Raw genomic sequence first — 22,756 nt, 5'->3', positions numbered from 1 at the left:
TGCTTTTATAAAAAAGTTTATTGCTATACTGAAACATAGGAATGCATATATTAAAAGGATCTGGGCACGTGAATAGAGTTCAGTTAATTAAACAAGATTTCAATACATGTGAAATTCTGTCACACTAACAGCCTCTTAGTTACTAATCTGAAAGAAAAAAAATCAACCCTTATTACTTTTGGATACTGTACCTCAGTCATACCACAATTTTTCAGCAACTGATTTAAAAGTTAAATAAGTAATATTGCATAAAAATTAGGGGCATACATCGAAAATACTTATAAAATAGGCACCCCTGTTTCTCCTATGCATTAAAACAAAAATTCTTTACATCAAGAGGTACAGGCTAAATTTAGATTTTCTAAAATATAGACAACCTACTTCAAGGCATGCAATCAGTTCCTGAGTGGTTTTAGTTACATAAACATAATTTCTTCAAACATTTTAGGCTACTGCACATAATTTTAAAACAATTATTAAAATCAAAAGGCCCAAGATTGGAACAAAGGAGCATATTAAGTCCTTAAATGCAAGAATTTGGAACACTGAAATTGTTTTCTCCACAGATTTTACAGGGCAATTACATTAAATACTATTCTTCAATACATTTTCAAAAGCAACATTTATTTCAGTATGAAAACACTGTCTTCAATATTTAAACTGCCACATGTATCATATTACAAGGAATTTGTTTAATGGGATTACCACCAGACCTGTTGCAGAGACTACTTTTTTAATTACACTAAAAAAATACAAATTTTCTTTATAATACAACCAAGCTGTACAATTTCACCAAACTACAATGATTTTTTTTTTAAAGTTGTGGCACATTTCTCTACATAAAACCCTGAGGTGAAAGGTTAATACAATAAAAATGAAGCTGCTTTTTCTTTTAAAAAAAGGTAATGCAGGTGACTTTACAAACTTTTTTAAAAGGTAACTTACGATGTTACTCTATACACTGTTAAAATCAATTTGAGACCTGGAGGAGAGAGCCCATAAAAGTTCTTGAGAGCCCACTTTTAATACTCGCTAATGCCGGGATGGGCGCCATTTGCCATCTCTGTAGTTCTCTCTTCGATTATAGTCATGGCTCCAGCCATCATGGCTCCTGTCTTCATAGCAGTACTCATCCCTGTTCCCTCTGGAGTAGTGATCAGATCCAGGGTCATGAGGACTCCTGTCTTCATAGCTGTACTCATCTCTGTTCCCCCTGTAATGATGATCAGAGCCGTAGTCTCCAAAACGCTGCTCACGGTTAAAATGTCTGCTGTCCATATGATAAGGATGGGAGTTCAGCCTGTTCTTGCGCTGTGCTGATGAGCCATCTGGACGACGCTGCATTTGTGAGCCTGAAGACTGATTAAATGAATGACTCTGCTGCTGCCCCGGTGAGGTATAAGTGGACTGATCTGAATGCGGAGAACCATACTTTCCACTGTATTGTGACTGCTGCCATGTACCACTATTCATCTGGGGGGGGAAAAAAGGCTAATCAAGAAAGAAGTCTAGCTGAGTTGATGGATACTGAATCAGCATTTGGTTCTGCTGAGACTGGATGATTGATGGAACAGCTTAGCAGTCCATGGTGCAAGACTTAGGACAGTTTTTTAAATGCTTATAAAGGGGCTAGGAGTTCTGCATTATATAAATAGTAAATACAGGGGGAATACCATGCACTATGTGCATCAGCATTCATGGCAGCCACACTCTCTCTACTGGACACTAACGTCATACAGCATTTTCATCCCTCTAATGAATTGGGCCTGCTTAACTCCTCTCTTCTAAATGATATACTAAATAAAATTCAGGATAAAAAGCAAGAGCATTTAATTTCTTTGAGATGGTTTTGGTTGAAGTGATTACACTGAGCTAAGAAACAGATGACCCAAAGGAGACAAAAAGAAAATATGTAACATACTGACCTATTTTTGGCTAGTGAGCATTTGTTTTCAGAAGTTTACACTCAAGCAGCATGAAAGAAATCAGAGCTGGTGGTTTTATTCATATGGATGCTAAGTTGTCCTTTGTGGAACCATATTTGCTCCTCAACTGAAAAGCTTTGATGTGAATACTTACTAACAACAGAAGGACTGGATGCAGGTTCACAGAATAAGTTTAGAAGTGTACACTGATTGCTTTATCTATAGTTACTCTTTGGTTCAAAGAGTTTCCAGGCACTAAACACTTTAGTGGCAGGAACTGCAATCGTACTTTCAACACTCCATAAACACATTCCTGTGAATCGGTATCTGTTAAATAAGTATCCCTCAATAAAAAGTACTTAAAATTAAAAGGAGAGAGTTCTTTCATGTGTTATCCACCTACTGCTTGTGACCACTAGCTTTAGATTTTCTGTTTCTATTAACTTAACAGCATACCACTTGTCTCTGAAGGTTATCAGGAGATGAGAAAGACCTCTGCAGCATCTGCACGGATGTGAATCCTGTTGCTAACGTGTTATCTGTGCTCCTATCATATCTGCTGAAGAAAGATTAGGAATTTTAGTCTTTAGTGTTTCATACCATCATTGTGCAAGTTAAAGGTGCATCAACAGCCTAATCATATTAGTTGTTTTGTGTTTTTTAAACCAAGTAGTGCTGTAACTTTGTTTAAAGGCTTGCTTATTGTGTGCATCTGACGGCCCTTTGCCCACTTATTTCCCCTTTTCTGTGTGGATCTTTCACACAGCAATGGAAAAACATTCTTAAACAGGGAAGTGACTCAAACCACAAGAATTGGCAGGTTGACTTTGAGACAGGAGTGAGAATACCTGAAAGTGCTTTTAGCTTTTCTCAAAAGGGACTAGTCATCAAGGTAACAGCATACCTTTAACATTCTCCCATTGGCATAATTACTCCACCTTGGCGAGAAGTGGAAGCTATCAGTGGGAGAGCATCTTCTACCAATATAACACTGGTGTGGACAGCACGAAACTTGCATCGCTGAGGGAGTGTGGGGGCCTTTTTCCACACCCCTGAGTGACGTAAGTTAGATCAACTTAAGCAGTAGTGTAGTCATGCCCTAAATAACTACAAATTTTCACTAGATTTTCCCTAAAATAACACCGCTCACTAGAGCATATAAAGTGGAAAGCTTTAGAAAGTAGTGTTTCACATTGGGCATACATTTTTCAAATTTGTTTAAAAAAACAAACAAACAAAAAAACCACACCAAATACTTTTCCTCACAGTAGGTTCCTAATTTTTATTTTGTTGCCCAGGAGATACAACTGTGCTCTACCTACAAACAGTATAAATGACTAGGAAGAGGGCCTCACACTGGAAAGAAGGTACAACTGCTACTCTGCCCAGAAGCAGGACAGCAACTACAGCAAAGTCCCCATATATTAAATGACTAAAGTATCTATTTGATAAGCACTTGCTGGGAGGTGGGACAGAAGTCTTTACCTGTTGGAATTTGGTGTTGAATGTGGGGTGCTGGAAGGACTTGTATTAGCAGTTCCATGCTGGGAATAAGATGAATTGCCATCTTGAGATGCATGACTACTCCCTGAATTAAAACAAACATTTTTAAAAGACAACCTAAAGAATGAATGGAAGTTCGGATAAGAAGTGAACATCTGTTAGAAGATGGAAACACTTTTGCATTGCTTAATTAGCTTTGCGGTTTCATCAGTGAACCGCCAAGGCACACAATCCGGTTTACAAAACAGGGTGTTGCAACTGTTTTAATACCCAGTGGTAAAGATGCAATCAACTTGCAACATTCTTGCTAGTCAACCTAGTTTAACTGCAATCAGATGCAACTGTTACTAACATGCCAGTAACAGTAATTTGTTTAAAAAAAAAAAAAAATAAACCAATGCCCCTCTACCCCCCACAAAACTAAAGCTATGAGGAGTTTAGAGCAGTGATCCTCAACCAGGGGTACATGTACCCCTGGCGGTACTCAGAGGTCTTCCAGGGGGTACATCAACTCATCTTGATATTTGCCTAGTTTTACAACAGGCTACATAAAAGCACTAGTGAAGCCAGTACAAACTAAAATTTAATAGACCATGATTTGTTTATACTGCTCTGTGTATTATACACTGAAATGTAAGTACAATATTTATATTTCAATCGATTTTATAATTGTATAGTAAAAATGAGAAAGTAAGCAATTTTTCAGTAATAGCGTGCTGTGACACTTTTGTCTTTTTATGTCGGATTTGTAAGTTTAAGTCAGGTGAAACTTGGGTGTTACACAAGACAAATCAGACTCTTGAAAGGGGTACAGTAGTGCGGAAAGGTTCAGAGCCACTGGTTTAGAGTATCTCTTGGAGCTATAAAATAGATAATCTAAACATATAGCAGAAAACCTTTAGAGTGAGCTCTCCTTACCTTGTAGGAAAGCTTATGTTTCTTAAGGCAACTCATTTCACTAATGGTTTGAGCCTCACCTCTTGAAAGCAATGGACTCATCAAGGCAGGGACCATCTCTTGTACTATACAGCACTAAGCACAATAGGGCAGTAATCTTAGTTGCAGCCACTAGATACCATCAGAATGTATTAATAATCTGAGCTTTGCCTCTGACTCCAGCGTATACTGTATTACACTCCAAATGACTAAACTGTGCATTCACTGAACTCCATTTTTTCACCGATGTAATAAGGCATGAATATATTTAATAGATTGTTTACGGACCCCACTTATCTGGTACTACATATATAAACCTTTTGCATGAAACCCAAGAAAATAAAATGAATGAATTCTATGGCCCACGGGCTGTACATGGACCACCAGAGCATTTCATAAGGCTCGTAGCCTGCTTCAACACAATACGCTAACAGCCAATTTATTAGCATTTTGTCATGCTTGCATCATTTTAGTTTGCACAAGTGTGTTAAAAGGTTTTCTATGTACAGTATTGTCTATCTAAATACATACAAAACATGCTGAACTTAAAATATAAATCAATATAGGTGACTTTAAATCTTACTAAAATATGGAGAATCTGTTTGACCCACACAAAGTTGGGTTTATGTGGCCCTCCGGTGTAATAAGGGTGGGCACCACTGATCTAAAGGATTACCACCACTTTTTGGGCACTCTTAACCAAGAATTCCAATATTTATTTCCTTCCTCTTTTCAGGCATCACAGTCAGTCCCACCGGCAAACCCAGGCATTCACTCAGACTCTATATTGTTTCCTCCAGAACATTATACAACCTCATGACTGTGCCTCTTCAAAACCTCATTAGCATCACAGGGGGAAAAAAAGAAAAAAAAACTAAAAACAAAAAGATTCCCCTCTTTCTGAACATACAAATTCCAACTCTCTTGAATTTGTTCAGCAGCAGCAATTTATCCCTACTTGAGAGATCTTTGTTTGCCATCCTATCCATTTCCAAAATATCTTCAATAATTTGCACGCTCTGGATCTTCTTCTCTGGCAAACCTTGTTACTCCCTGTACACTAATACAAGACCTCACTTCTTGGTCAATAATCAAAACTGAGGTGAGAGACTAGGACTTTTGTGAAAAACAAATCCCATCATTTGAGTCTGAGCCATTTCTGCTGTTTCAATGCTATTAAGACAACTTTGGGTATATACTCGACTAAATCGGAAGGCTGCCCCCCCGTACTATGAATCTGAACAGCCTTGAGAAAATGTAGAAGTTCTCTAGATACATAGATGTAGTTGACTGATTAGGATTACTATAGTCACCATTCACACAATATTTGCAGTGTAAAAAACAAAACCTGAAATTAAAGTTAACACACACAAAAAAAGCAACTTATGTTCAGGCAGAACTGACAGACAAGTCTCTTGCTTCAGGAAAAGTATAATAAGGAAAGGCTAGTGTACCATCTGTTCTGACACCTTCATTTCACAAATATACCAACCATTAGAAAAGTGAATGACAATTTGATATCCTGCAATGAATATCCTTTTTATCTAAAAATATTAAATATAAATAGTCAAGTTTTTTTGTGAAGGGGGGAAAAGATAACTCCACTTTGCCTAAAACAACTAGATTGTTTAAATGTTTATTTCATGGATACCTGATCGGAACTGAATTTTGATGGGCCTTCCAAAAAGTTTGATCCCATTAAGCAGACTCATTCCATAAGGGACAGATTCTTCATGTTTGAAATTCACAAATGCAAATTGCTTTGGTTTACCATCTCTATCCTTAGGTATTTTAACTTTAATTACTGGACCTGCCTGCAAATCAAGAAACAAAAAATGTTAAATAAAAATGGAGCAAGTTCAGAAGAGTTTTACTCTTACAAAGAAATGGAAAAAGGGAAATCAAGAAACTCATAAGCAAGCACACAAAGACCACCACACCCATGCTCGTTCTGCAGACACAGGTTACATGCATCTGTATTTAAGTGAAGCTGTTTGGGGCAAGGAGTATCTTTTTATTATGCATGCATACAATGTTGAGATAGTGTCCTCTAGGCACTACCACAATACAAAGAGTAATAGTAATAAGAAGCAGTTATAGTTATGCAAGCCACCTATGCCACTCTTAAGAGCAAAACCTGTACTGCAATAGAAGGGTAAGACTACATCAAATTAGAAAGGGAAGAAAGAGACCAAGGAATAGGCTTGATCAATACTGCCAGCCACAAGCAATCAAAAATAGTGACATTGGTTTAAAAATCATGACATCTAACAATAGTAAGTTTTGATTTCTACGTTTCCTGGTTTGAGCCTTTAGGTCACCACCAGGTCACATTTCAAGCTTTCCTTCACAATTATGATGGATTTTTTTTTTTAAAGTGTTAGTTGATGGTTCAGTGGTGAGGCACTGGCCTATCCTAATAAGTGGGATATTGGAGTTCAAGACTGGTGACTTCCTGTATGATCTTGGTTAATTCATGTAGCCTCTCTGTCCCTCAGTACTTCACCTATAAAAATGAGACTATTCCTCCACCTCAGAGTATTGAGGACAATACATTAAAGTATGGCAAAGTGCTCTGAGATCTGCTAATATAAAGTGCTGTAAGAACTGTGGTATTATTCTTCAATCTACTTCAGCTGTTGTGCCTTCACAAAAACATACATAATATCATGAGTGTGGCAATAAAACTGTCAAAGTTTAATGGTGCTGATGCAGGATTTGACATGCAAAATGCTCTGATCTGCCTTTTGCAGGAGGTCAGACTAGATCAGGGGCTCTCAAACTGTGGGTCAGGACGGCAAAATGGGTCACGACCCAGTTTTAATGGGGTCACCAGGGCTGGTGTTAGACTTGCTGGGGTCCAGGATTGAAGCCCAGGGCTTCAGCCCTGGGCAGTGGGGCTCAGGTTACAAGTCCCCTGCTGGGGGCTGAAGCCCTGGGCTTCAGCTTTGCTCCCCACCTGCTGCATGGGGTGGTGAGGCTTAAGCTTTGGCCCCTCTACCTGGGATGGTGGTGTTCAGGCAGGCGGAGGCTTTGATCCCACCTCGTGGGGTTGTGTAGTAATTTGTGTGCCACCAAGTTTGAGAATCACGGGACTAGATCATCAAAATGGTTGTTTCGGGCTTTAAAATCGGAGTATGTCTCCACTGCACAACTAAGCCCAAGCTCTGACTCAGGTTTGAGCCTAAGACCCTCCTGACCGTGGTCCAAATCAATCTGACTGAAGCCAGCACGCATTCCGGAGCCTGCTGGAGGGGCGGGTCGGAGGCCGAGTCCCGCTGTAACACGTTGCAGGGTGGCTGCAGCTCAGAGCCTCGGGCCAGGCGTGGCCAGTGCCGTGTGGACGTGTTAGCACGTGTTAGCAGGGCCGCGCGACAGACCCGGCTCCGGGGAGCGCAAGCCCCGCTGTCCCGTGCGGGGGGGGTGCTGGCCCACCGGCTCAGAGCGCGGGGGAGACCCGTCCTGCCCTCCGCCGGGCTGCCCCGGGGCGGAGGGGGACTGCGTGTGCGGCCCCCTCCCCGCGGGTCTGGTCACCCCAGGCTGGGCCAGCCCGTGCGGCCGGGCCCGCGGGCGGAGCCTGGCATGGGGGCGGGGCTGACACCCGCTCGCAGCGCGCGCGCGGTGGGGGAGGGGAGGGGGAGCGGCTGCTGCCGGAAACCGCCCGCTCTCTTCCCGCCCTCTCAGATCCCGCCCCCAGGGGAGCGCGGCGGACGGTACCTGGTGGAAGAGCTCGAAGATCAGCTCCTCGGTGACCCGGGGGTCCAGGTTCCCCACGAACAGGGTCCGGTTGGCCTCGGCCGCCGCCGCGCCCATCTCCACCCACGGGCCCCGACTTACTGCGCAGGCGCCGGCCGCGTATTGCGCAGGCGCAGCCGTTTGAGGGCGAGGCGTCGCTTGTCGCGCGCTCGCCAGGGCGAGACCTTTACGCCTTCACGCGAGAGCTTCACGGTGGCAAGAGCATGGGGGGGGAAGGTCTCCGTTCTGCGCATGCGCAGCCCTAGGAGGCATGGTATAAAAGCCACGTGTTCCACCTGTGTGAAGAGAATGGGAGGCACTGTGTGGGGAGTGATTGCTGCTAAGGCGGGAGAGGGGAGGCGTGGGGCTGCAGCTGGACTGTCTGTTAACCATAGTCCTGCAAACATCAGGAGGTTGATTTAAAAATAATGAAATTCCCAATCTATGGTGAATTGGGGGGTGGCTTTCTTGGCCTTGCAGATGTTGTGCCTTTAGGGCACAGTTCAAGCATTTCCCCTCAACTGTCAGGGCTTGGAAACCTGTTTTTCATTAAGTCTCATATAATCATATGACTCCAGAAGCTGGGGCTTCTAGAGAAACACCTCATATTGTGAGAGTTGGCAACACTGTAAAATGATACAGGAATCAATGGGTGACTTGCTTAGCAGGAGCTCAGCCTAAATGATCATTTTGGACCTTTAAAATCTATATGTCTGGGATGTGCTGTATAAGCATATGGGGGGAAAGGAAAAGCTGTAGAAAGCACAAGTTCCAGTATGTGCCATGTTGTTGAGCGAGAGAGCGAATGTTTCCCAGCAGCGGCAAGGGACATTTGTTTTGCAAGAAACTAACCACACCAATAACTGAGGGGCGTGACACAAAGTATTATGCCCAATAACACCAAATATGAGAAAGTGTAAGAAAGATACTACCAGGAATCCCAAGATTTATCATAAAACAAACAAACCTGTGCCTTACCTTGAAAGATGGCATTCTGCTGTGTAACAACCTGCCAGCTGATCCAGAATGGACCGTAAAGACAAATGGGCAGAGAAACTCATACCCCAAACTCAGTATGTAATCCTATTCTGGGTGGGTGGTACCCACCTCTGACAATTACCTGAGGGGGTCTGACTTTCTCTTGCAAAGTGGCAAGAGGTAAAGCTGAAGTCTCATTGAATTTAATTCAATTGCTCAGTTCTGGGGAGCGGAGGGAGAAATGCCTAGCTCTGGGAAGAAGGAAGGGACAGAATAAAAGTGAGGACCACCCATAACCATATGACACAAAAGAAGGAAACAGGCTGATTCCCTGCAGACTCAGGAACACAGCTGGGCATTGAGGCCTGCAGAAGGATGTTAATCAGTCGAGGTGAAGTACAGTACACCGGGTAGAAATGAAAACATGGCTGCTGCCCCCAGGGGCATACAATCTAGGAAGCAAAGATCAGACAAGGTGCTCCAGGAGATTCTGGCAACGGGGGTAATTTTACATATTTTATTATTTATAGGAAAGTTCAGATTCTGTAGGAACTGATGGGAGTATCATGGCAAAACCAGTTCTGGTAGAAACTGATCACGCACGCACATACACAAAAAAACTTTCCGGTGCCTAGATACTATGGTGCTGGGTTGTACAAAATCTTAATGCCCTGGCTGTGATGTTTGTGATGTTTTCCCCGCCTTTCCCCTCCCCCCCCCCCCCCGGGGGGGGAACCCCCTTCCCCTTCCGGGAATGAACCCCACAATATAGATATGCTACAATGATGTAACACAGGATGTGTGTAGTTACAGCAGTTTAAATTTCTCCACTTTAGACAAGCCCTAAGATAGTTTTGTAAATGCTTGTTTCTTTCTAGCGTTAAAAGTTTTCACAACACTAGGGGGCTTTATAATCATGGTTTCCCCAAAACAGTTAAGACTGATAGATTCACCACCAAAACTTCTGCTGAGAGTATTATAGATTGCTGTACACAGAAACTGCTGTGAAATTCAGTCTGTGATCCATGCCTGAAATTTACTGGAAACTAGTCTATGATTATTTAAATATTTTTTAAAAATAGCCTTGCATGTGTTGTTTTTCAGCCCATCATTCTGAAAGGACAGATGTAAAGTTGCCCCATACAGGAAAATAAGCGAGTGCTGCCATTTCAAATATAACTTTCGGAGGTTTCCTGCTCCCCTTCTCTTTTTTAAGTCTTTATTTTGTATTCAGTGTGGTTTGTATTTTTTTATAACCCGAAAAATATGTGCGAGTGTTGTTGTGACCTGGCATATGAGCTCGCAGCACCAGTCACTCAAATTTGCCCCAGCCGGTCCCAGTCATTATGACAGAGGATTAGCTGGGCCAAACCTGAGCAGTGCTGCAATCCCATGAAACAAGTTGCACTTCTTAGAATGTAGAGCCAACTCCAGCCAGTCCTGGGGGACTAGAGCCACACTGTTTTAGAGTAGGGCATGGGAAACATCAGTTGAACCGCTAAGGATTGTTTTAAAATGTATTTCTGATATAGATTTATAGAATTGGGTTTCGGGCTGTGATTTTATTTTATTTAAGGTAGATTGTGAATATACAAAAAAACTAAAAAGTAAATGACAAAAGCAATTACGGAAGTAACAAGTTCTTGACCTGATCCAAAGCCCTTTGAAATCAATGAGGCTTCTTTTGCCCCTCTGTTAACTCAGCCTTGCAGAAAACTGTTTTCAGCTAAATGACAGCTGGGCAAAGGTTGAGGACTTACTCCATCCACTTCATCTTTCTGAGGTGAGAATTCTATCATCCCAGGAGCTCATTGATCTCACTGAAGGGTTATTTTCAAAGCCTAGTTAAACTATTGTACTTCAATTGACTGAAGGGAAAAAGGCCAAAATGTTGCACTTCAAGAACACAAATACCTGATAAATATAAAAATAACTTGCCTAGTAAAATATTATTCAAAAGCCATTAAAAATTTCTACAAGAGGAAAACAATGTTGCTACACAATTATAAACCTAAACTGATCTTTTTTTTAAGTGAGACATATTTCCTAGTCCAACTTCCCTCTCAGAAGCCTTTCAGGCCTTTGGCAATACCATTATTGCTTTATGACTACGGTTGGTACTAATTTCCTGTAGGTGAACTTTTAATTACTGTTTTTAAAGGGTCTTAAATTTTAAATTGAGTGAAGGCTGCAGCATATTTACAACAATCCTAACATACCGGGTCAATATAAATATGCAATTACCGACCATTCTAGACATAGTCTCATCTATAAATATGTCCTGCTAACCACCCTAACACACCTGTAACATGTCATGGGGAAGAGCCTTGGTGTAAATTGTCGTCATAATAATAATTGTCATAATTGACCTTAATGGAGCTAGGACAGTTTACGCCATCTGAGGATTTTCCTCCATGTGCCCACATACAAAAATACTGTCAAGTGATCACTGTTCACCTTGTCAATCCCCACAGGTACTATAGAAATGTGGATGGGAATCATTGGTGTGAAAGACCCTGTGATGGAAACAATCATCCCACAGTCTACTCCACAGGGGTCAAGTTTGCCAGATGCCACTTAGTTGCACAAATAGTGCAGCATGCACTGTGGAGCTCATTTGCATGCTATTTTGCCAGTGATTGACCTTTCTTGCCAAGCCGGGGCAAGAGCTTTGTGTGTATCCTGGTATCTTGGAAATGGCCCGTTCCTGAGAGTTGTGAGTTTACCAGAGGATTATGGAAGCTTGGTTGCTTCTCCCCTGGGCTTTCAGAAAGCCTTTTAAAAATCTCCCAAAAGGAGTTGTTTCAAAGAACTCTTCTGGGAATAGATATCTCAAGAGTAGTGTAATGGCAATGGTATAGTGTAATACAAAGCCCAAATCCTGCAAACATGTATGTGCTTAATTTAGATTGGGGTCCCAGTGTGGACATGGGGCAAAACTACACCCAAAATTGCTAGGGTACACACACTTCTAACAGCAGTGCTGTCTCGCCAGTTCAATTATCATTAATTCATTTATCTGGGCATGGTATACATCTAAACTTAGGTCAACCTAGTGACATCTCTCAGGGCTGTGAAAAATTTCATGCCCTGTGTGATGTAGTTAGGTTGACCTAACACCCACTGTAGATGGAGCTAGGAGATGGAGGATCTCTTCAATTTACATAAAAGGAATGGATTTACTACAGCGACGGAAAACCCCCTTCCATTGCTGTAGTCAGTGTCTACACTACAGTACTACAGCTGGGCAGCTATAGAGCTTGTAGTGTAGACATACTCCTAATCTAAATGTAGCCAGAGAGTCTTGTATAATAAATAAGGAGATGCATATGTGCAAACAGCAAGAGAATGGAGCATTTCATTTCTTCATTCGACTTTGTTGGTGTATATTCCTTTTGATGGCCTCCACCATTCACAATATTGCCTCGTGCAATGACACTAATGAGGAACATGCGACTTTGTGTTTCTACTTTAAACAGCTGGGTTGCTCTTTAATGTGAATATGCTATTTGTGTTTTTATATTTGGGCAGAGTTCTGAACAGTCAGATCTCTGACTTAATTGAGGTTTCTTTTGTGCTTTGCAAAAACAGTTTCCCTTCCTACATTTGTTTCATTAAATGGTAAGTACAGTTCTTGACAGGAAATTTAGCCCTCTGGATATTTCAGAACATGTAAGAAGTAGAACATTTCTTTCCATGTGGCAGAAAATTTGAAAGGGGAAGTTAAACCTGCATTTTTCATTGGATTTCAATGCACTATGGAATATCCTATTTTCTTGTTAATTGTTCCCTTTTCATTTCCTTCAGGTCATTACTTATTATTACCAGACCTAGAATTTATATTGATTTCTTTTAATCATGTTTGCCTGGTTAAATTCTAAACAATTACTCATTCAAAGCGGAAATTATTAACCAGCTCTGCCACGACTTTCAGTTTGGCTTAATTTCCCTGGAGACTCATTTAGTTTTCTCGTTGGATCCCCTCAGGTTTGCCTAGCAGAGTGTGCGTGTGATATTTATATCAATAATGATTTTCTCCTTGTGTGATAGAGACAGTCTTAGAAGCGAGCTGCCAGAGGACTCTGTTGTCACTTAGTCTGATGTCTCGTCTCATCACCAAAAGTAACGTTCTTGGTCTCTTGGAGTCTGACCCAGTCCCAAAGCTTGGCATCTACAAGCTAACGTCCCGATGCTGTAAGTTACTCCATATGGTGCTGCTCCCATTCGGAGCCCCACTGAAGTCAATGGCAGTCTGCCCAAACAGAGGTAGTTGCATAATCAGTTGGTCAAAAAATAACAACAAAAATTCATGAACATTTTTGAAAATTTTAAAAAGGATTGATTTTTTTATTATTGTTTTTGCAAACATTTACCAACATTTTTTTGGTTTTCATTATTTTTATTTTTTTCTCCTTTTCTCCCACTTTTTTCATTTTGCTACTGAAAAAACAGAAAAAGGAAAGAAAGGAAAATAAAAAACCCATGTATTTCCCATGGGGGGAGGAGAAAATTTTGATAAACAATTTTTTTAACAAACTTAATTTTCAAAAAAGGACATTTTTAAATTTAAAAAAATTATAAACATTTCAACCAGTTCTACTTGTGGGAGCCTTTCCACTGACTTCAGTGGGCTTTGGATCAAACCATTAATGATTTTTTTACAGTATTGCTAATCACCCTTTCCCCCCATTAATTATCATTTATGATGTTGTGTGAAAAGATGTGGGAAGACAACCCCAGTAAGGCAGTACCTTCCTGATTTATGCTGGCTCTGGTTTTTATTGTTCTGAATACCACTCGCATACTTCTGAGCACTTATGGTCATTAATTACATAGAATTTGGGCACAGATTTGAAGAACTACATATATTTCTGAAGAGCTGTTGGAGCTGAAATCAGCAAGTAATTCATTTGAGGGAAATGCTCTTCTCAGAATTTGAATTTAGACTATTTTTTGTTTTAAGTAGTTCAGAAGTTTGTTTTGTTTTGCTTCTAAAACCTTTCCAAGTTCAGCCGTGAAGAGCTAACAGTAGAACAGAGAGGCTGGCCCAGTGGTCAGGACACAGACCTGGGACTCCGGAGACCAGGTTCAATGTCTTGTTCTGGCCGACTTCAGTGTGATGTTGAGCAAGATACTGAAGGTGTGTCTACACTGCAGTCTTGGGGTGTGATTGCAACTCCTATACACGTTCCTCAGCCTGCTTTAATCTGGCTAATTTGGTACTAGAGCAGTGAAGCTGCAGATAGCCACCTGAGTAATTACTCAGGATGCTAGGCGGGATTGTACAGGTTACGCTACTGCAGCTTCACTGCTCTGGTACTCGAGCAAGCTAGATTAAAGTTAGCTCAGGTATATCTACACAAGCTGCAGTCACAACCCATGACCGCAGTGTAGCCATACTTTTAGTCTGACATTAATCCCCATATGGAAAAATGAGGACAGTAGTACTTTCTTACCTCGTAGGGGTGTTATGAAGATAAATGCATTAAAGATTGTGAGCACTCAGATGCTATTGTAATCATAGAAATGCAGGGCTGGAAGGGGCCTCGAGAGATCATCTAGTCCAACCACCTGTGCTGAGGCAGGACCAAATAAACCTAGACCATACCTGACAGGTGTTTTGTCTAATGGGTTCTTAAAAACCTCCAGTGACAGGGATTCTACAGCCTCCCTTGGAAGCCTACTCCAGTGCTTAAATATCATTATAGTTAGAAAGTTTTTCCTAACATCTAACCTAAATCTGTCTTGCTGCAGATTAAGCCCATTACTTCTTGTCCCAGCTTCAGTGGGCAACCGTGAATTGACTATTCACAAACACACACGCACACACAAAAAAAATTGCCTAGCTCTATTAAGACCTAACCATACTCCCAGAGCTATTGTGGATAGCAACAATGCCATCAACTATGCTACTAACTAAACAAGGAGGTTAAATAAACTGTGGTGGAGACAAAAATTCTGCCCAAATTAGGGTGGAAACAATTCTAAGTGAGTAGAAAAATGTAGCTATAATGAAAAAGAGTAAAAAGTATTTAAAATATTTGACACTGCCCTTGATGGTTTATGTTTATTGTGGTTTTTGCATCTGATGGACTGTAATTGTGATTCGTTCTGGTGAACAAGAACATATGGTCATGAGATCCCGTTGCACAACTTTCCACTTGTCATCTGTTTATCATGCTGTGGCCATATGGATTTCTTGGACATAAACAGGGTTAGAACTTGGAACACTGCTCCAAAAGTTGTCCTATTATTGACCTCTCTATTCATTAGGGAGCTGGTTTTAAGGACGTGCAGATGGATAAGAGCTGGAACAAGCTAAGGTTTTGTTCTTTTTTGGCCGCGTCTGTGTTCAAAAAGCTGCTTTGGCTGAACATGCCTACATACGGGTTTTGTGTTTAGTAACTTTAATTTTGGGGGAGGGCATGGATCATATGTAAACACTCATCTATAAACAAATGCTTATTTGCTTCAGGAATCTGCATAATTTGATTAAATTTATGCTCAAAAGCCAGAGTCTTGACCTAGCTATCATGGAATTCAGTGGAAAGACTCCCATTGACTTCAATATGGGACTTGTCTAGATTTCCCATCCTTGTTTTAAAAAAAAGAGTGAGAGGTCATTTTAAAGGCCTACTGCCAGTAACAGTATAGTACAAAGAGTTGCTTTCACTAATCACAGACTCGAAAACAAGAATGAAAATCTCTGTGCCTTTTTCTTGGAAAACTGAAACATAGTTTATAGTGATACTTTGGCAAAGCTCTACCACATCCTCCGATGACTTGGCTCTAACAAGTGCAGCCTTCTTACTTCTGGTAAAATAGATAAATATTAGACTGGTTATAAAGGTGGTAAAACAAAGAGACACCAACAAGTTATGCACCTTCCCCAAGGACCAGAATCTATGGATATGTCAACACTGCACACTAAGCCCGGGCTCTGAGTTAGTTTTGAGCCTAAGCCACCCTTATGTCCACATACAAATTATTCTGACTTGGGTCACCAAGCCCCCAGGACCTGAGTCCTAGGACCATACTATGGGGGTGAGTCAGAGTATGACTCAGGTCCAAGACCTGTCATTTTGCAGTGTGGACACAGGTCAATGACAGACCCATGTCAGAAGTTCTGTGCAGTGCAGCATGAACACATGAGCATGGCTGTGAGACCTGGGTCCTTGCATTGTAAACCCAGGTTTACAATGCAATGTGGGCGTTGAAGCACTGGCTTGGAAATGCTGAGTTCACAAGCCCGGGTCCCACAACCCCTTCTTAGTCCCTTGCACTGACCAATACATTTCAGTCCCAATCCATATTTGTATATTATGTATAGAGAACGCAAAGGCAGGTTGCTTAAGTGCACTATTTTTAATTGTCTGTTGATCTTACACAGGAATTGTTATGCAGGATCAGACCAGTAGCTGACTTAGTCTGATGATCTGTCTCTGACACTGACATTATCAGATGTTTCAAAGAATAGTGTGTGAAACTTTGTAGTGGAGAATTATGTAACATTCTGCCCAATAGGAGACTTTTCCCTAGGCCCTGCGATTCAGAACATGGGCGTGTTCTGAATCACTGTCCCTTCAGACAGTTTTATTGTCTCTAATGTATCTGTGGATATTGTTTGTTAAACATCCAGTCCCCCTTTTATTTTATTTTTTTTAATCATACTAAACTTTTGGTCTCAATAATACCTTGTGGCAACAAGTCCCACAGGCTAATTATATGTTAAGTAAAATGCGTATTTCCTTTTATCAAAGGTCGAAATTTTTCAGGCAAAAACACTGATTAAGTAAATGCATCAGAGAGCTTCCAGGCTTGTACATTTTATTGGGCTGTTTTACAGGTCAATATTCTAAAGTTATTGATTCCCTAGGTACTGTCTTCTACATGTAGGTGCTAGACCTCAGACTGTCTAGTATTCTAAACTTGGCAGGCATTCAACAGCAAGGCCTGTCATTTATATTACTGATATGCAGCCTCTGTCTTCAGAGCTGATTGCAGATGTCAGCTGTATCTTCCTGTCGTCTGATTGCATTCACATTCCACAGGTTATTCAGCTGCTTGAATGACTTTCCCATCCAGATGACAATCTTTTCAGCACTATGGTAATGGGGGCTACACAATCAAAAGTGGATACTTGAAAATTCTCTGGGCCCCGCTATCCTACCAGAAAACGGTTACCCATAATTACACTAAATGATAGAGAGATCAGTCGGGCAAAGCCACTGCAAATGACAGTTATTTCACGAGAGAGCCTAGAAGAACGGGTGACACTTGCTAATACAATAACAGTCCACTTTACCCCTGTTCGCAATTTTCATTACTGCTATTGAACATCTGTGGGCTGATTGACATCTGTACAAAGAGAGAGAGAGAGAGGCCGAGAAAGATGACGGCTGCCGTCTCTGCTGAATAAACTGCACGCAAATGGTCTTTCTGCCTCAATTCCTCAGCTGCATAGTTATATGGGGGGGGGGGGGGGAGCGGCTAGGAATAAGTCATTGAACTGAAAATGGAAGAGAAAAGGAGGCAAGAATGATGAATATGAAAGCAATAGAAGAGAGAGAGATGGGGGAGTTCTTGCCCTTGTATTTCTTTCCCACAGTTAATGCTCTATTATAGTGAATATTGTTTGAAAGTCTAATAACTTAGCCTTGCTTGTTCCTTTCTGTGGACTTTTACTACTCTGTGCCATTCCAGCACTCTGGTGCCCTCAGTCTTCTAGAAATAACTAACAAATAAACCAGCCTATCACTTACTCCACTATCAAATCAAATAACATCTCCCCCACCAGCAATATAAATACAACAAGCTAATTAAGATCCCTCATAAAGTCTCCATGCCACCGCTACTCGGCTCTGCCTAATGCCGATCCACTCATGGCCAACAGAGAAGTGACTTTGTAGCTTGCCCTAAAGGGTAACAAACTTGAGCTCTTACAAATCAAGGTGGGGAAACACAGTTCAAAGGCCTGTGGTCCTAGCAGCGAGTATCCTGAAAGCCATCCTTTATATCCAATATAGTGGCATGAAAGGAAACATTAGTGTATCTGTATTAGGTACTTGTATAGCCTTCATCACGTAGTATCTGAGCCACTGTAGTCCATAGGGCTAGCTTGCCTTTATTATATTCACTGCTTCGCATTATATTCAGCAGTAATGCAAGGAACCTACAGCCCTGTATCCTGTAGGACATTGGCTTCAGCAAGTTATCATAAGGCTTGAGGCCTATACATTTTGAACAGACCAACGGAAAACCCCAAGTACTGGGGAGCTGACAAGAGAGTGTTTTAAGGGGAATTTCTGACCACAGGAACATGACCCAGCCACATGAGTGTCATGGTATCGAACTGACCTATATAACAGATCCACAAACTACATCTGCACATACCTAACCATAAGAGGGCCATGGTAACAAATTGATGTCTATGATAATAAGTTGAAATCATTGGTATATTAACCTATAGGAGAAAGACCCTCCAACATTAGTAAGGTGAGAATATACACATCAAGAAAAGAGGAAAAACCTCTACTGAATATGCGTCAAACACGGGGGCATCAGCGTATCCTAATATAAAACTTGCATCCCAGCCTAGGGGCAGTAAGAGAAGGAGGTATCAGAATGATGGACACTGGTGATGAGGGGGAAGGTGATGGTGATGAAGAAGATGATGGCTAACAAGAGATGGTGTGAGTAAATGGATGTGCAGATATACATTCTGTAGTATCTTTATCTACCTTATTTGAGTTGGGATATTTGTGGCTGTGCGAAATGTATTAATAAACTATTTGTAAATATAGAGGATTTCCTATAGTGGAAGTGTTGCAACTGTGCTTCTTGGGGTTCCCAACTATATAACAAGTTGAATAATACTGGGCCTGGTCTTGGGACAAGAACCTGTCAACCCTCAAAGTAACTGGGGGATTCTTAAGTTATCTATCTATCTATCCATCCTCATACACCCCCTCTAGCTAGCTATCGATTGGGCTACACCCTTCACAATGTTTAATGTATATATCCTGAGGTATGAAAGTTCTATTATCCGCACTTCACAGCTGAGGCCCAGACCCTCAAAGGTATTTAGACTCCTAACCTTCATTGATTTCAATGGGAGTTAGGAGCCTAAATATTTTTGAGGAGCTGGGTCAGAGGGACCAAGGGTATGTCTGCACTGCTCAGGTTAGCCAACCTGAATTAGCTAACATAAGTTAAAATAGCAGTGAAGACACAGAAACTCACTGTCTTTGGGTTAGCAGCTCAAGTTCAAGCCTCCAGGGGTTTGTCTACACTGCAGCTGAGAGGTATAAATTTCCAACATCGGTAGACAGACCTGCACTAGCTAGCGCACTAGAAATAACAGTGTGGATGTTGTGACTGTAGTGTGGCTCATGGTAGCTGTTCAATCCCCTGGATCCAAGCTTGGGTGGCTGGCCTAAGATGCCTCTACTGGCACAATATCCACACTGCTCTTGTTCGTGTACTAACTCGAGTTGAGCTAGTGCGAGTCTGTCTTCCTGTGCTGGGAATCAGACACCTCCCTGCTGCAGTGTACCCGAAATCGACCTGGGGTTGAACTCCAGCAGCTAGCCTGAGTTAAAAACCAAGTTCCTGTGTCAGTACTGCTATTTTAACTTGTTTTTTGTGTGCAGAGTACGCATCTCTTAAGTGACTTGCCCAATGTCATACTGGAAATCTGTGGTGGACTTGGACATTGAACCTGGTTTGAATAGGATTGTTGTGAGGGTAAATGCACCAATGATTGTGAGTCGCTCTGATATTATGGTAATAGGTTTCATATAAGTGACTAGACTAACGTGTCTTTCTAATGGGCAGGGCCTGGTTGTCCTCTCAAGTATTCTGGTTATGCATTGCTAGAACTCCACTGATTGCAGTGCAGTCACCTCTACTTTACTATACACTGGTGTAAAGAGGGGGAGAAACAAACCCACAGTCTTTTGAGCCATTCTTCCTCCTTTGCAGTATCCCTGATTTGTATCCTTTCTCCCTGACTCCAGCAGGAGCCACCCCCGATTTCTGTCAGAGAGCTCAAAAGGCAATCAGAGTGCCTCCCAGCCTACTAGCTGGAAAAGAACTCTCAATTACACCTGGCAGCCTGCAACAGAAGGGTAATTGTAGCTACACACTTCTGCATGTAGGGAATCATTGTGCTGTTTAAACAGACCATAAAAATCTCCAGCAATTCTGATGTTCAAACAATAAACAGCCATTAAAGACACCAGCAATACAAGACCTAGGCATGTTTTTTTCCAAAGGAAATGCCTGCAACAACTATGTTCCTGAATTTATTTTCCCACAGTGAAGTCCACGACAGCCTTTTTGGAAACGATAACATTATATACAGGCTACGTAGTGAGTGACAGAGCTGCCAAAGTCACCACCGTTGATATAAGAGACAGAGAGAATCCCTTCTAATCCATTTTGGTTTTCATCTATTGCCAAATCATTTCAGTGGGTATTAGAGCTGCAAAACCCTGCTGGAGTCATCCAACACAAGGAAGAGGGAAGGCAATAAATAAGTTATTTACATTAGAGTAATGCCAAGAAGCCCATTATACTAGGTGCCATGCAGATCATAGCAAGAGACACCAAAAAGTTTCTAAAATCTAAACTGAGAAGCCAGACAATGGGAGCATTATCATTCTCGTTTTACTGGTATGGAACTGAGACACACAGAGGCTAATTTCAGAGTAGCAGCCGTGTTAGTCTGTATCCTCAAAAAGAACAGGAGTACTTGTGGCACCTTAGAGACTAACACATTTATTAGAGCATAAGCTTTCGTGGGCTACAACACACAATACACACAGAGGCTAAGTGACTTGCTCAGGGTCACACCGGGAGTCTGTAGCAGAGATGGGAAATGACTCCGTACCTCTTATCTGGTTCCTGGATCAGAAAACCAGCCTCTCTCTATGTGACTTCGCCATGTTACTTATATAAGTAAAATCTTGCAAAGATTTCACATAGAGGCTTGCTCCTCAAAGTCTTTTGTCATGGAACCAACAGTGAGAGTTGAGCAAAGTCCATAAGCCCCTTGTACCTTGGTGGGGGCACGAGCTCCCCTGACAGTCACTAAGTGGAGTAGCGATCAGTGAAAAGCAGGATTCCCCTCCCCTCCGCCTGTTTTTCCTGAACAACAGAAGAAATGTTGTTTCCAGACCACTGGTGCTGGCAGTGCTGAAAACTAAATGTTTACTTTCCATAATTTGTCCAAGGTTCTGCTTCCACTCTTACAAATAACCCTTGATTCCAAGCAAGAGGGAGTGCTGCTCGGATCCAGCAGCTCAGGGTATTAAAGACTTTGCTGTGAAAGTCAGTCGAACGCTGGGAGGTAGAGAGGCGCAATGAAATGGTTTTTCTGGATGTCTTGCACAGGACTTTTCACATAGCATTGAGAAAAGGTTGCACCAAGTCATTTTAAAGAAAAGAAAAACAACACCCTTGTGCGCCCCACAGCCATTTGCAAACTCACAGACACCAGGCCTGATCTGGCCAGCGTGTCACAGCCAGCCCATTGTACTAGTTAGGGTTACCATACGTCCTCTTTTTCCCGGACATGTCCGGCTTTTCGGCAATCAAACCCCCGTCCGGGGGGAATTGCCAAAAAGCCGAACATGTCCGGGAAAATGGTGGCTCTGCTCCTCCCCGACTCTTCGGCTCTGTTTAAGAGCCGGGCTGCCCGAGCGCTACCGGCTTCGGGCAGCCCCAGTGCCTCCGGACCCTGCGCCGCCGGAGTCCGGGAGGGAAAGTGCCCGGCTGGGGGCGCAGGGTCCGGAGGCATAGGGGCTGCCCAAAGCCCGAGCGCTACCGGCTTCACGGTTTGCCGGGCACCTGCGCCCCCGGCTGGGCGCTTCCCCTCCCGGGCTCCAGCTGCGTTGGGGAAGCGCCGGCCGGGGGCGCAGGGTCTGGGGCTGCCCGGCAAACCCTGAAGCCGGTAGCGCTGGGGCAGCCCTTTCCCCGTGGCTGGGAGTGGGAGGGAGGAGGGGGCGGAGTTAGGGCGGGGAAGGGGCGGAGTTGGGGCGGGGCTAGGGAGTGGGGAAATGGGCGGGGCCAGGGCCCGTGGAGGGTCCTCTTTTTTTATTTATTAGATATGTAACCCTAGTACTAGTGCAAGTCTCCACTTCGCTCGGATCTGAAGCACTTGATGGCACAGCCTGGGGGCTAGGAGCCAGGAGCTCCTAAGAGCTAAATCCAGCTCTGCCTTGTCTGACTGAGTCACTTTGTGACCGTAGGAAAGTCATTTAACTTTCTGGCTTTAATTTCATCCTCTATTAAAACTGGGATAATATACATATAATTCATAAAATAGGGAACTTTTTTTCCCATTAGTTAGTAGTATTTACTTGCCTGCTGGCTGTTTATGAGAGGAAGGATGGCTTTGTAAACAAGGCAGGAGCTTGGGACTGCAGAGAGATGAGGTCAGTTCCTCCCATACTTGGGCTAATGGCTTGATTTTCCTCTGCTTCAGCCTGCATGTCAATTAAATGCAGTTAAAAATGCTTCCTGTGACGGGTTCAGTCACAGAGACCCCCTTGGGACTGCCACCTGATGTGCTGAGACTACCTCTGAGTCCATTTTCTCTGCCAGTTTGGGCCTAATCCTTTTCAGACCAATGTTGTAGTTTATGGCCTGGGTCCAGCAATCACTCACACCCCCAT

The 22,756-nt window shown here is 42.4% G+C and overlaps 1 protein-coding gene across 2 annotated transcripts; it reads right to left on the bottom strand.

The window, feature by feature from the left end:
* RBM7 (RNA binding motif protein 7) lies at positions 1–8,232 on the bottom strand. 2 transcript variants are annotated; one of them, XM_034754546.1, is made up of 5 exons: positions 8,082–8,232; positions 6,016–6,178; positions 3,411–3,513; positions 2,382–2,484; positions 1–1,473 (listed from the first exon to the last, which is right to left on the bottom strand). In XM_034754546.1, the coding sequence occupies exons 1-5, from the start codon at positions 8,175–8,177 to the stop codon at positions 1,033–1,035; spliced, it is 906 nt and encodes a 301-aa protein (XP_034610437.1). In that variant the 5' UTR covers positions 8,178–8,232; the 3' UTR covers positions 1–1,032. The 2 variants fall into 2 exon arrangements, with proteins under 2 accessions (XP_034610437.1, XP_034610438.1); XM_034754547.1 differs by having other exon boundaries at positions 2,382–2,481.
* Positions 8,233–22,756: the final 14,524 nt, after the last annotated feature.

The sequence above is a fragment of the Trachemys scripta genome, chromosome 21 (genome assembly GCF_013100865.1).
Source record: "Trachemys scripta elegans isolate TJP31775 chromosome 21, CAS_Tse_1.0, whole genome shotgun sequence".
NCBI classification, from domain to species: Eukaryota; Metazoa; Chordata; order Testudines; family Emydidae; genus Trachemys; species Trachemys scripta.
The sequence above is the reverse complement of the archived record's forward strand: the minus strand, read 5'-3'. Positions and strand labels throughout refer to the sequence as shown.